We start from the raw sequence: 13,196 nt of genomic DNA on the forward strand, positions 1-13,196 counted from the left end.
CTGGGGTTATGAATCAGAGGAGGGGGCCAGGGCAATTCTGAGACATAGTTGCCTCTTCTTGAGGTGGCCTGCCCAGTCTGAGGGGTTATATTTAGCTCTAGTGCTGATCCAGAGGCTCCTGAACGCCCAGGCTCCTCCCAGGTGCAGCCTGCTGATGAGGGCCAAGGAGCTGGACCTGAATCAGCCTCTGTATTACAGGCGGGGGCCGAGATCTCAACTGTGAACCCTGAGCAGTACTCCAAACGCTTCAACGAGTTCATGTCCAACATCCTGACGTAGTGACCTTCTACCTTCAGCCACAGCCAAGAATGAGATATGGGGTTGGGGATCGGAAGGGGGAGAGGGTGTATTTGGGCTAGATGGGAGGGGTGGGAGCACAGTGGGGGGTCAGGGAGGCCTTTAGCAGTGAGACTACAGCCTGTGACACTGAAAGGGATTCTAGGGAGGAGGGGATGTGCTGTGTGTGCAGGTGCTCACAGGATGTAGCCTCACCTTCTTACCTTTGATTCCCCCCCCCCATTTGACCCAGGTTTAAAAAGGGTTTCCTTTTTGTTACCTTGTAGCCTTTTAAAATACCTTGAGGCTAGAGGTGACTGTGGGTTTACTTGGGTTTTTCTGAAATTTCATTGCTCCACGTTTGCTGTTTATAATGATGTATGTCATCACCCTATCCACCTTCCCCATCCCTACCCTAGTTCCCTTGGATTTATAGAGGCACCCCATAGACCCAGCCAAGGGTCCTCTCAGAGCCAAGTGCTCTAGCACCAGAGGAGAGGAGGTCAGATACCTCATCCCTGCTGGATTAACTTTTTAATTTCATGAAGTATTGTGTACAACTTTCTTCACCTTTCCTCCTTGGATCCAAGTGATTCCTGCATCTAAATGCTGTCCTCCTGAAGGAACACTCCAGATCAACGTCAGTCATCTTGGATCAGAATCAAAGATCTCAGAGGGGAGTGAGTTCATCCTCATGGGATGGTGAGGGTGAGGGTTGCTGCTGGCCTCTCGGAGAGCTGGTTCTCAGAGAGCTCGTGATCATTACTCAAGCCCCAGGGCTCTCTCGGGCTCTGGAGTTCAGATGTATTCTCTATAAAGCCTGCCTCCCACTTGGTCAAGAGAAACTAGGAAGGACCCTGTGCTTAAGTGATATTTTTCCCCCTTGGAGAAACCCCAGAAGCTGATGCGTATCAAATGAGGGCTTGTGCCCTCCATCCATTTACTTCCTTCTGACCTTTTCCCAGGCACCTTCACTTGTAGGTGAGCTTTTAGCTGAGGGCAGATCTCCAGGTGCCTGGGGTGCTCCTTGCAGAGATTCCTCTTCAAGCCCCAGGGCTACCATGCCGATAATCTGACTCCCTGTGCCTGTGGTTTGTCACCTGGACATTATGGGTTATGGCCGGCAGGGAGTGATGCCTCCCACCTTGGAGTGTGGTGCCCAAGCCTGAGGTCGTTTCTGGATCACTTGACGATGTGACTCAGGAAATCAAATCTGGAGGCTTGAGGTGGAATTGGACCTGGACTCAGCCTTGGGGCTGTTTTTCCTTGATGTCCCCATCTAGACTTTTAACAGATCTGCCACCTACAGGCTTCCTCAGGAGTGGCATCCTGCCCCTTCCTTCAGGATCTCCACCCACCTTCTGAGCCTTGCTATCCAGGCCTCAGAATTGAACTGTGTGTCATTCTGTGATAACATCAGAGCAGCCTGGTCTGTGATGAGAAAACAGCCCTGTGTTGGTGGAGGTACATTCCTGTATCTTCTCAACCTTTTACCAGTAACTGGTGATTGCAGATGAGATATGGTAAAACATGTAGGTAACTCCACAGATGCGAAGAAAGTTTGTGGAAGCATTTTGAATGAATGGATTGGATTCTTGTGGCTCCTCCAAACATGGCCAAACTCAGCTTCTGGAGCAGGAACCAGCATGGTCTCTGTGCCCTACTCACAGCATTTAGGTCAGGAGGGAATGGAGACAGCATTCTTGGACTCCTCTGGGACTGCTGGGACCCTTCTAGAAGAGGCAGATGGGTCAAACAACTGCCCTGGCCCCAGGAAGAGGCCATAGGTAACTGAACATCAGCAGTAAGACCATGAGGTGACTTGAGGAAGGACTTGAAACCAAGAGGCTCATGGAGAAAACAAAACTGACTTAGGAAGGGATTATATAGGAATAATGTTTGGACTTGATTTCTCCACCTTCTAATCAAGAATAAAAATTTGGATCTGCTCATAGTCAGGCCAGCATCTCCAAAGGTTGGCAGGCTGTCCTCCGGCAGCCTCCACAGCCTTGGACTCCCACCGGCTCCCTGCATTTGGTCTGATCATGTTGCCATTAATGTGTATGAAACGTGTAACAATCCTATCAGTTGAAGATGAGCTACCAGGTATCTGACTTGTTTAACATTGAGTTTTTGTGATTTTGTGGAGTTTATTTTTTTGTATATTGTTTACATTTTGAGAGGTAGCATTCTGTTTCAAATGCTCTTTTGTGTTTCTGACAGTGTTGTTGATTGGGTTGGAACATTTGAGCTGTGGTTTGGTGAACTTTAGATTTTTTTTAAAAGGTCATTCTGTGCTATTTTCAAAACCTTGGGTTTGGCCCTCTAATTCTTTTGGCATTCAGATGTTTAAAAGCTATTTATCTGGGTTTATACAGGTTTTCTTTCTCTCCTTTTTATAATGATGAAGATATATTTGGTTTGCAGTCTGAATGTAAAGAAGGTGAACTGACCCCCACACTTTCGTCTGCCCCCACTTCCCCTCCCCAAATTTTACCATTCCCTTTCTGAGCAGTAGAAGGCATCCGAGGGGAAGTAGCTACCCTCAACCTCACTCTTTGGAGCCATGAAACTCAGCTGCCTGATGGCATCCTAGAATGATTTTGGGTCTCCCGAGAACAAAGGAATAAGAATAGGACATGGCTGACTGGGTGAGGTCTGGAGGAGCTAAGGGCAGGATTTGTCTACCAGTCCCTCTCATCCTGCTCCTGTTCTGAAAGTCTATAGACAGGAGACTATAGTCTCCTAGGTTTCCCAGCCAAAGCGAGGGGTTGACTGAAAACTCCACTGAGACTACTAGATGGAGGCCTGTGGCCCTTGTTCCTGTTCATGAACCACTGAGTCTTATCCTCCCAGTGGGAGCTCCTTCTGTGTGCCCCACAGTGGGGGTTAGGGGGCAGGGTTGGGAAGCCAGCAGTTCCAGGAGCACAAACTGAAGTGCTCCATCTCCCCTTATCTTGCTCAGGAGCTACTGGTCTGTGGCAGGTGCCACAAGTCACCCCTGTGGCTATTCTCAGTGCACTCCCTAAATTCCCACCACAGGCAGTTCTTCCTACTTCACTTCTTTCTCTTGCCTGTGCTTTAGGCCTCAAGCAGGTCCCCTGGTAGTACTCAGGGCTTGGGACTACAGATCCTGCCCTGGGGAGGTGAACCAAAGACCCAGGGCTTTTCTCAGTAGCCAGTCCCACCCCCAATTGTCTTTTTACCAGTTCAAGTTGGAGAAAAAACTTCAGCACTGCCCAGCATTTGAGCTACTCAAGTGTCAGGGGCCGGAAGTATTTAAACAATCCTTAGAGCTCTGGCCTTAGATCTGTGGCTCCAAGTCTAGGGACCTCACCCCTTCTGGCAGAAATGTGTGGAGGGGGCATCCACTCTGAGCACAGGAATCAAAGGGAAAACACATTCAAATAACTGCCCCTAAACATACCAGCCATCTGCAGGGGGCAGTCACAGGGCCCTAGCCTTCCTCTGAGAAGTGCCACTTACAAAGAGTGCCTCCAAAGGGAAGAGGAGACTCAGCTCTCCCAGTGGGTTGTGCTGAGATCCTCGGAGGCTGGAGAGGAATCTTCCAGAGGAGCCCCTTCCCCTTGCTCAGGAGGAAGAAGGAACCAACCACCTTTGGGGGAAGGCCTGGTGCTGCTCAGCACACCCAAGCATCAGGTCAGGTCATTATAATTAAAAAATGTGAATTAAGTATAGATTCAATTTTGGGGGAAGCAGGATAAACTTTCACCCCACCATGTGTGACTTCTCCATTTCCCACTGCAATTTCCATTTTTTAAATAGGAATTTTCAGCCCCGTGCTTGTCTAATGTCTGCTCGGAACAGTTCGAGACCCTGTTACTGTTTTAAAATGCATGCGTGTTAAGATGAATCTTCAACCCGAGGAAAATAAAACTCAAAAAGCTTTGTGTACACATCTGTTATGTGTGAGTTCCTGGGAAGTGATCCTTTCGTTTACTTTTTTCAAAGTTAAAAGGTTCTGGTCCCAGTGTTAGAGGCTGCTTGGGCTAAATCAATGTATAGCTTGAGTTTGGAGAGAGACTTGACTCTGGTTACCTACTTTCAGATGTGGTTAATAAGCATGGTTAAGAGCAAGGCACTGGAGCTGGTCTGTCAGTTGTTGTTACCCTGCACAATGAGGAATGGACAACCCACCCACCCCTTGCTTCTCCAGGTGTGTAGAAACAACACTGGCCAGGAGGCCACCCACTACACACCTAACACACTTGCTCTCCCTTGACTGGCGAAAAGGCTTAAAATCTAATGGTTCTCAAAGTGGGGTTCTAGACCAGCAGTATTAGCAGCACCTGGGAACCAGAAATATAAATTATCAGGTTCCTCTGCAGATCTGATTCAGAAACTTTTAACAAGCCTTCCAGGGGATCCTGATGGAAGCTAAAGTTTGGGAACCACTATGCTATACAAATAAGCTCACTTGCTTATTTAGGCATGTACTACGGGTTGTAAAGTAGAAGATTTGGGGGAGGGGCTTTTAAAAATATATATATTTTTTATTGATTTCAGAGAGGAAGGGGGAGGAAGAGAGAGAGAGAAACATCAATGATAAATAGTAATTGGTTGGCTGCCTCCTGCATGCCCCTGACTGGGCATCAAGCCTGCAACCTGGGCATGTGCCCCGACCAGGAATCGAACCTCAACCTCCTGGATCCTAGGTTGATGCTCAACTGCTGAGCCATTTGTGGAATTTTCAGAAAAGACACGTGCTCAGACCTCTTTAAAAGGCCAATTAAGGCCCAACCAGGCGTGGCTCAGCGGTTGAGCATCAACCTAGGATCCAGGAAACAGGTTCGATTCCTGGTCAGGGCACATGCCCGGGTTGCGGGCTTGATACCCAGTCCGGGGCCTGCAGGAGGCAGCCAATCAATGATTCTCTCATCATTGATGTTTCTCTCTCTCTCTTCCTCCCCCTTCCTCTCTGAAATCAATAAGGATATATTAAAAACCCCCACAAACGGCCAATTAAGAATCTTGAGGGATGGGATCAAAGTATCTGCTTTAGAAGCTCCCCAGGTGACTAATGTGCAGCCAAGGTCAAGAAACACTGATCTACAGGATATTACTTGTGGGTACTTGGCCAAATTTCTACCTGAAACAATGAAAGATTTAAGGATTTTCTAGTACAGTTGAGTGAAAAGGATTCTAGGCTTTGAAGTCAAGCCTTCCAGGTGCTCTTTGCAGTGTCACTTACTACAGTGACCCTGAGCAAGGCATTTAACTGCCCTTAAATGAGGGTAATGTCATCAACTGCTCTAAGTCATTACAATGATTAAAGCCCAGAACCTGTAAAGCGCTTTGTGCAGGGCCTAGCACATAGCACAGGCACTCAAATGATGTGTACACATCCCCACTGGTACCAGGGGGATGCTGCAAGTCAAAACCACCGGAGGGCTGAGCTTTATCTACCCTGAGTAGCTATTTGTAACTGCCCAGCTGGGGACAGAGATCTGTGGTAAAAGACACAAAGAAGCAGGAGTGAAAGAAAATCTTTTATTAAAAAAACAACCAAAAACCAAAACAATGGGCTCTGGGACTGGGCGTTAATCCATTCTGGCCTTCAGTGTCCTGGTGGTGATCTTGTCCTTCTCACTGCAGAGAGAGAAAGTCACAGAACATCCAGACTGCAGAACAAGTGGCTGTCCTACCTAGTCTGACTTTTGCTCATGTATGCTGTTGGCTTGTCTCCCGAGCCTGCGATGAGGAAGGGAGAATGGAGAAGCAGGAAACCCTGGCAAAGGCTCTCCATAGGTGGAACCATCAGAGTCAAGATGACTCAGGGCTGGGCTGAAAAGCCCCCCAAAGGGAAGGAGCTCCCCCAGGCCTAGAGAACAAGTAACTTAGGAAGGAGATGTGATGGGTTTCGTCCCATGCACATACAATTCTGTCCGTCCCAATCTGCTTTTCATGGTCATTAAGCAGGCTGTCCCATAACAAAAGGGTGCAAATGATTATTCTGGGATGTACCCAAGGAAAGCAATTGGGAGGACGCTTATTTTATCCAGTCAGGTTCCTGGTGACAGCCCCAAACAAGTTTTGAAAAAGGGGATGGCAGTTAGAGAGCAGGCTGGGGGTTAGAAAACAGTTCCCAGAGCTCAGTACGTCGCACAGTTATGGGTTCCACATTAGTGGGAGTTGGGAGAGAGGAGGGGAGCCACCCAGTATTTTGATCTATCTGTAGTAGCTCTGCTGTGGCTCATCATCACACAGGTCCCTGAGACTTTGGGGACACTTAAGGAAAGAAAGAAGTATCTATTGTGAACAAGGAGAGAGACTCGTGGTCATAGAGCCTCACCTGACAGAGACCAGGGGAATCTGGGTAGGCTCCTAGCTGCCACCCTTAGGAAAGCATGGACTTCTGCCATCCCACATCTGCCACAAATGCCTTATGTCACACCTTACGAGAGGTCTGGGAAGATGGGGGTGTTTATGCCGGAGGGGAGAGCTTATAAACTTCCAGCTCATACTCACATGACATGGACGATGACTCCCATGCCTGACACTGCATCACGGTCCACAGCATTCAGCATGGCTTGTGAGATGGTTTCAAATAGGTGTTCTGGATCCTGCCAGCAGAACAGAAGCCTCTCAATCCCCAGAACCTCGGGCCCTAACTTGGTCTGGCTCCTTAACTCTTTTTCTAGGCTCAAGGACCCCAGCTGTGGCCCCTCCTATGCCTGAAGTGAAAAGCCCCCTCAGCTCCTTCGCACAAGGAAGCAGGGTTATGTAAGGGAAAGTTCAAGCCTTGCACTTCCTTCACTAATCAGCAGTGTGACCTTGGGCAAGTCATATGTCCCTTTACTAAGCCTCAATTCCTCCCCTGTAAAATGGGGAGAAGACTCCCTATCTGGCTCCCATGTGCTTTGTCAGCTGTCTGATGGACTCTCCCCCTAGATGTCTCATGGATACCTCAAAACTCAACCTGTCCAGCCATGACAACACATTTTCACCCAAACCTATTCTTCATTCTCAATCTTTGTTGGTTTAGGTAGAAAACCCAGGAGTCCTCAATATTTCCATCTCCCTCACTTCTGTTTTAAATGACCAAGTCCTCTACACTCCGGCAGCCCCGCTCTCCCACTGCCACAATCTTTGCTCAGAACCTGAGTGCCTCCTGTCGGTGACCACAATAGCTTGTCCCATTTTCCTGCAGGCCTCTGGTTTCCTAGGGTTCCTTATTGCCTTTGACATCACGCCAAAAGAAAAAGTTCAAACTCCCGGGCATGGCATTCAAGGCATTTCAAAGTCTCATCCCACCTTCATTCTCAGTCACCATCTCACCCCACATCCCGCCTACACTCCAGCAACCAGTGAGTTCTCTCCAGTCTGAACACTGGGCCCCACCTGCACCTTTGTACAGCTGTTCCTTCTGCCAACCAGGCCCTTTCTTTCCTCCTCTTCCTAGCAAATGCAGTTTAACAAGTATGTGGGTGTCTGCCGTGATTGTTAGATTGCAGTGAGCCCTTGAAGACAGATTGTCTTGTTTCCCCAGAGCCTGACCGAGCTGGCACAGCAGGCAATCCTTACTGTCAGCCACTGTTCCAATCTTCTCATGTTTTCTTCACACCTCCATTTATAAGGTAGGTTCAATTATTACCCCTATTTTACAGCTGAGGAAATGAGGCAGAGAAGTAAATTGACTTACCCAAGAACATAACTAAGTGGTCGGTGGAACTGGTTTTCCAACCCAGACAACCTGGCTCCAAAGCCCATTCTGTTTAGCTGCCTCTAACCCTACACTTTCCATCTTGTTAAATGTTTGTTAAATGAGTGAGAGAACGTTGAAAACCCAAAGTGAGGAATTATTTGTTGTAGCAAATAGCTGACTGGGCTCTCCTAAGAGAAGATGCTCTCCCCTGAAGCCAGCCAGCCCACACCAAGACCCTGGCAGATGGAGTTTCTGGCTCAGCAGCTGTGGCTTTCTCTCCTACCTGCACCATTCTCCCCATTACCTGCAAGGTAAACACATTTTTCCCTGGTGGCCAAGGAGGGGAGGGTACCTCAGAGCCCAGCCCCACTCCAAGCCACCAACTCACCATGTTGGGCTCCCAGAGGGACTCGCACATCCCGTACATTTGTTCGGCACAGGTGCCACTGACCACAAAGTCGTCAGTCACCATGGGGCAGCCAATGAGGTCTAGAGAGCAAATGAAGGGCTTAAAGGTCTTCGGGTCCAACCCAGCAATGACCGGCTCAGTGTAGTAGGGGCCAAACCTGTGGGGCCAGGAGCAGAGAAACCAGAACTCAAGAACACTTACTTTCTTGTTCAGGCCTATTCGGACAAGGCCCTGGCCCAGACCCAGGAGGAACTGTTCGGGGAGGTCCCCTTTCCCTGTGGCCAGTCTTGATGAGCTCTTTCCCCCTCTCCTGGTATCTGGCAATGCTCTAAGATTTTTCTTCTTGTTTTCTGTGACATTTCCCTTCATATCCTTCTCACCCCCGACCCTCTCTCTTCCTCATACTTTGAGAAGTCTGCTCTCTTCTAGTCTTCCTATCCTAATCCCGGTCCTAGCACCATTCAGTCCTCTATACATCCATACTCCTACTCCTTTCAAAAAAGGATTTGAGGCAGTTTATACGAAAAACACTGAAAAATAAAATGAAACCAAAAAAACAGAATACAAGACACTCAGACTGAACACAAAGTTTTGTTCTGAGCCTCCCAGAAGGCAAGGCAAAGAAGGATACTCAGTGGGCTGGGTCATTCTCATTGTCTGCCAACACTAACTAGCAGCCCATCAGAAACTTGTTCTAGACTCTGAGCTTCGAGAAGAATCAATCTTAGGGATCTTTATATATAAAATACTTGAAAACTAATGGTTACTATCCTCAATTAAAACTGTAAGAGGCATTTATATTGGCTCTCAGTAATTTTTAAGGGCATCACCTTAAGTTATAGCTCTATAAAAAAGAATTCTAAAATATAGATATATAAGTTTAAGGTGGAGGAAGGGGTTGGTTAATTCTCTTGCCTAGAAGCAAGTTTATTTGCTATTTGCATTCCCCAGAGCCCTTTTCTTTCCTATTTGTTGGTCTGGTCCACAGAAAACAGACCCATAAAGATGTTGTCTTGCAAATAAGAAATGGGAGAGTGAGGAGGTCGGATCCTCTTCCTGGGCGCGCTGCCATGCTAAACGCCTATTTGGCCAACCAAAGGTTTCTGATTCCGAGTCCCAGGCTCTACAGGAAGTCCTCACTTAACATTGAATTTAAGCGATACGATGTATAACGAAACCAACTGTACCACAGACTGATACAAACAAGGGTTAAGTTCCTATGGCATCTCGTCGTTATTACAAAATGACCCTGAACGAAATGTTATTCTAGGACCTGCTATATTTCCACTCACCGCTTCTCATACAAGAGGTTGGCCACCATGCTCATGAGGGTGTAAGGCTTGATCTGCCGGCCTTCCTTTAGCTCATACAGGTTCAGTCGGAACTTGAGGCGCTGGGCACTGTAGGAGGAGAAAAACTAGTAAGTCACTGTGGAATGTCCCCTAGTGTCCAACTTGTGGAGGTCAGGAGGTACACACAGGAAGACATACAATCTCAGCCCCTGCCAAGACTCCTCTCTTCCCTCCAGTCACCTGGTGGTGAGATAATGGATGGGTATATGACAAAGTGCTTGGAAAACTTCAGTCTTATGTGTCTTAAGCAGCAGCCGCTGCACTAAGGGACTGGAAGGTGCCTAAGAAAAAAGGCCACAACTCCTCCAGTACCATCTGAGAGCCCAGGGATGGGCCCCTGCAGGGAGCAGACTAATGTCACACCTACCAGAAGCAAAGCAGAGTCACAGGCCACCAGAACAGAGCCTCAGACACGGCCTTAGCTTCATCTTATGAGTGAGGAAGCAAAGGCCTAGCGAAATGAGCAATTACTGCCCTCAAGCAAGCAAACTCAGTGAGAAAAGCCTCCTGAAGAAAGGAAATGGGTGTGAGAACAGCAGCAACTGGAGAGAGGAAGGCTGATGGTGGCCCTCACACTAACAGGAACTCTAAGCAATCATTCTCTGATTCCACCAGAACCGGAAAAAGGGCTGGTTGGGTTAGATCTCAGGAAGAATTTCCAAGTTATATGTTCTTGAGACTTAGGGAGCTTTAAGGGATACGAGAGAGAAAATTTTCTGCAAGCTTCCACCCACATTAGTGAACTGGTCTCTCGATCTTCTGGAAACAAAGTCCAGAAACTGCTGTTTCTTATGCCACCAGCTTCTTGTTGGACCTGTCACCTGTGAGCAGACCTTCCCTCTTGAAACCCTATCTTGACTCTTTTCTCTGGCTTCTCTTCTAATCCCACTAATTATACAGTTCAGCTCTTGAACTGTAGCTTGTTTTCCCCATCGATTTTGTCTCTCCAGAATCTGTTTCCATAGATTTAACAGCTCACCAATGTCTCTCCGGCCCTGAGATATAATTTCATACCCCAGCTGCTCACAAGATGTTTCTACTTGGCATGCCTTGTCCCTTCAAAATTAGTGTCAAAAGTTGAAGTCATCACCTCCCTCTAAAACTAGTCCTCCCAAATCCTATATTTCAGTCAACAAGCTCAAAACAGAAATCATTTTTAAAACATTTCTGGATTCCCTACATGCCAGGAAACTAGTCTAGACACTAGCAACAGATAAAAGACACGAACCCCAGCCTCAGTGATTCTTTGGCCTCACAATATCCAAGTAGCCACTAAGGCTGGCCAGCAACAACTCTCAAAAATGCCTTCCTTTCCTTTCCCATCACCACCACCCCACTGGGACCATAACTGTCAGACCAGGCTCATCCCAATAGCTACCTATTTAATCTCCCAGGCCCTCCCTTGTCTCAAATCACAGAACCATTGCCAACTAGATAACTAATCTAGCAGATAATATGCACTAGCTCATCATGGGCAAGTTATCTTTCTGTATGCCTGCTGTGTCTCCCAAGGAGACCTGAAGTTCTTCAAAGTTCGAGTGCATTGAGTGCAGGCTTTGGCTTCAGAGAGGCCTGGGTGGGTTCCTGGCTGACGTTCATCAGCTTGCACCTTGGGTAAGATGCTCTCTGAGCCCCTCTGTGCCCTGATCTGCAAAATAGGACAGCACCATGGTAATGCCATTAAGAGGATTAAACGAGTCCATGCAGGTAAGGTGCTTTCCACAGAGTCTGGCACAGAGTAAACGCTGGTATAAGTTAGCAAGGACACAACTCTGTGTCGCTTAGGGTGTCTGGCAAAGACTCATATTCACTGGAGCTTTTGGTAGATGACTGACACCGAGGCCACTCACGGCACCAGGCAGGGCTGGTCCATAAAGAGGCCTGGTTGTGGGCGGGGCCCCCCGACACTTACACGGTCTGGACGTCGGTGGCCAGCCCGGCCAGGCCGATGTATAGCCGGTCGCCCATGGGAAAGATCTTCTGGAAGTCCGTGGTCACCATCTGGGCCTGGATCCCGAAGCGCCTGTCGGCAGCGATGGCCACACAGTCCTTTCCCTTCATGGCCATGACGGCCCCTCCATTGTAGGACATAATAGACTGGGGCAGACAGAGTGGAAGGGCTCAGCGCGAGGGGTGAAACGCGGCCATAGCCCCGGGCCCAATCCCCGTGCTTCAGTTCTGAGATCAGCCCCAGGGGGCTGCGAAGAGCCGCAATCACCCAGCATGGTCCTCACCGCGGGGCGCCCCCGTTCAAACCGGAGCCGTTTCCATCAGTCGATCACCAGGCCCTCTCCACCTCCCAAACCTCCCAAGACCCCCGTTTCTCAGTGTTACCCCTGCCCCTTCTCCTCGCTCCCCATCTTACCATGATTGCGGTGTAGTAGGACCTGCAATCGCCACAATTCCAGGAAACTTGCTATGGACCTCACTGCGCAACCAACCTTGCTGTTCTTTCTGTTGGCTAAAAGGCTGACCTTTCCGGGATAGTCTGGCTTCCTATTGGCTTAACACTCCTGTCAGTCACCAGCACGGGATGTTTGATTGAGAAGCCGAAACGGAGATCTTAACGCCGAAAGTGAAAAGTCACTGTGAGTGCGGAGGGACTCAGCGTCGCGGTGCAGGCTGGGATCGCGGCGGACCCGGTCTCAGGACCCAGTAGACTTCAGCCCCAGCTGAAAGGCTACAGTGTTGCTTGTCAACACGATGTGTAGGTCGAGCTTACTACTCAGGCTAGCTTGTTTCATTTATTTATACCAGAAATTCTTACATCTATTGTGTGCCAAGCACTGTGCTAGGCTCTGGATATTAAGCGAGCTAGAACGGGGCCTGGTGTTTAAGAGGCGCCCATTAAATGCATATTTAATAATGCGGGGTGGGGACAGAAGGAGGGCGTCGCGGCTATTCTGCAACTGCTGGGGTTCAGCTGAGGGTTGGAGGCCGAACATTTTTTGCCTTAGGGGACTCTCAGCAGGTCGACTCCAAGTATCCCCAAGTCTCAGGTCACTCTAAAAAGGGACGTTCCAAGCTTTTTCTTATCTAAGATCCGGAGGAAGCCAGCGCCGACCCCTCCAGAGCCAGTGGAGGAGAGGCATGCCCTTCCTGCCAACTTCCCTCCACGAATCGGGGCACTTCCCTCTCTCCCCGGGGTCCGATTTTGCATCACTGCGGGGTTTCTGTTCTGATTTAGGCTTCGTCGCAGGCTCACTCCTATTGACTCAGCTCTCCGCCGCCCTAGCAGTCACTACGGTCTCTGTGGCGCAATCGGTTAGCGCGTTCGGCTGTTAACCGAAAGGTTGGTGGTTCGAGCCCACCCAGGGACGCTCTCCTTTTCTTCTCTCTCTTAAGCGTAATTATCCCAACTGCTGGAATGCCCAATTTGGTGTTGAAATGGCAGGGAAACACTTTTTCTATAGCAAATCAGAGGGTCATTGTGATTGAAAATTTGTTGTTTAGTCAATGATGGGATAATTTCTCTTGCACTTCCCTCCAACAC

General features: G+C 48.7%; 2 protein-coding genes and 1 non-coding gene across 3 annotated transcripts in view; 2 read left to right on the forward strand and 1 right to left on the reverse strand.

Annotated features, from left to right (window-relative positions):
* Window positions 1-4,191, forward strand: part of PIP4K2B (phosphatidylinositol-5-phosphate 4-kinase type 2 beta) — a 29,189-nt gene extending 24,998 nt beyond the window's left edge. Inside the window, exon 10 of the mRNA XM_016202295.2 lies at window positions 199-4,191. Coding sequence (XP_016057781.1) covers window positions 199-279 — 81 coding nt within the window. The 3' untranslated portion in view covers window positions 280-4,191. The remainder of the gene's footprint in view (window positions 1-198) is intronic.
* A 1,582-nt stretch (window positions 4,192-5,773) lies between these two features.
* PSMB3 (proteasome 20S subunit beta 3) lies at window positions 5,774-12,157 on the reverse strand. Its single transcript, XM_016202299.2, has 6 exons — window positions 12,069-12,157; window positions 11,616-11,800; window positions 9,644-9,751; window positions 8,331-8,508; window positions 6,766-6,860; window positions 5,774-5,886 (listed from the first exon to the last, which is right to left on the reverse strand). Exons 1-6 carry the CDS (start codon window positions 12,069-12,071, stop codon window positions 5,838-5,840), a joined length of 618 nt encoding a protein of 205 aa, XP_016057785.1. The 5' UTR covers window positions 12,072-12,157; the 3' UTR covers window positions 5,774-5,837.
* A 792-nt stretch (window positions 12,158-12,949) lies between these two features.
* TRNAN-GUU (transfer RNA asparagine (anticodon GUU)) lies at window positions 12,950-13,023 on the forward strand. Its single transcript has one exon. It is a non-coding gene; the product is annotated as a tRNA-Asn (tRNA).
* Window positions 13,024-13,196: the final 173 nt, after the last annotated feature.

The sequence above is a fragment of the Miniopterus natalensis genome, chromosome 17, assembly GCF_054644295.1.
Source record: "Miniopterus natalensis isolate mMinNat1 chromosome 17, mMinNat1.hap1, whole genome shotgun sequence".
Taxonomy (NCBI): domain Eukaryota; kingdom Metazoa; phylum Chordata; class Mammalia; order Chiroptera; family Miniopteridae; genus Miniopterus; species Miniopterus natalensis.

What these genes read in the sequence shown, in the direction of transcription:
- PSMB3 (XM_016202299.2), bottom strand. An exon ending in CCCTCTGGGAGCCCAACATG is followed by an intron (nt 6,861 to 8,330) that starts GTGAGTTGGTGG and finishes TTCTGCTGGCAG; the next exon opens with GATCCAGAACACCTATTTGA. An exon ending in GGAGTCATCGTCCATGTCAT is followed by an intron (nt 5,887 to 6,765) that starts GTGAGTATGAGC and finishes CTCTCTCTGCAG; the next exon opens with TGAGAAGGACAAGATCACCA.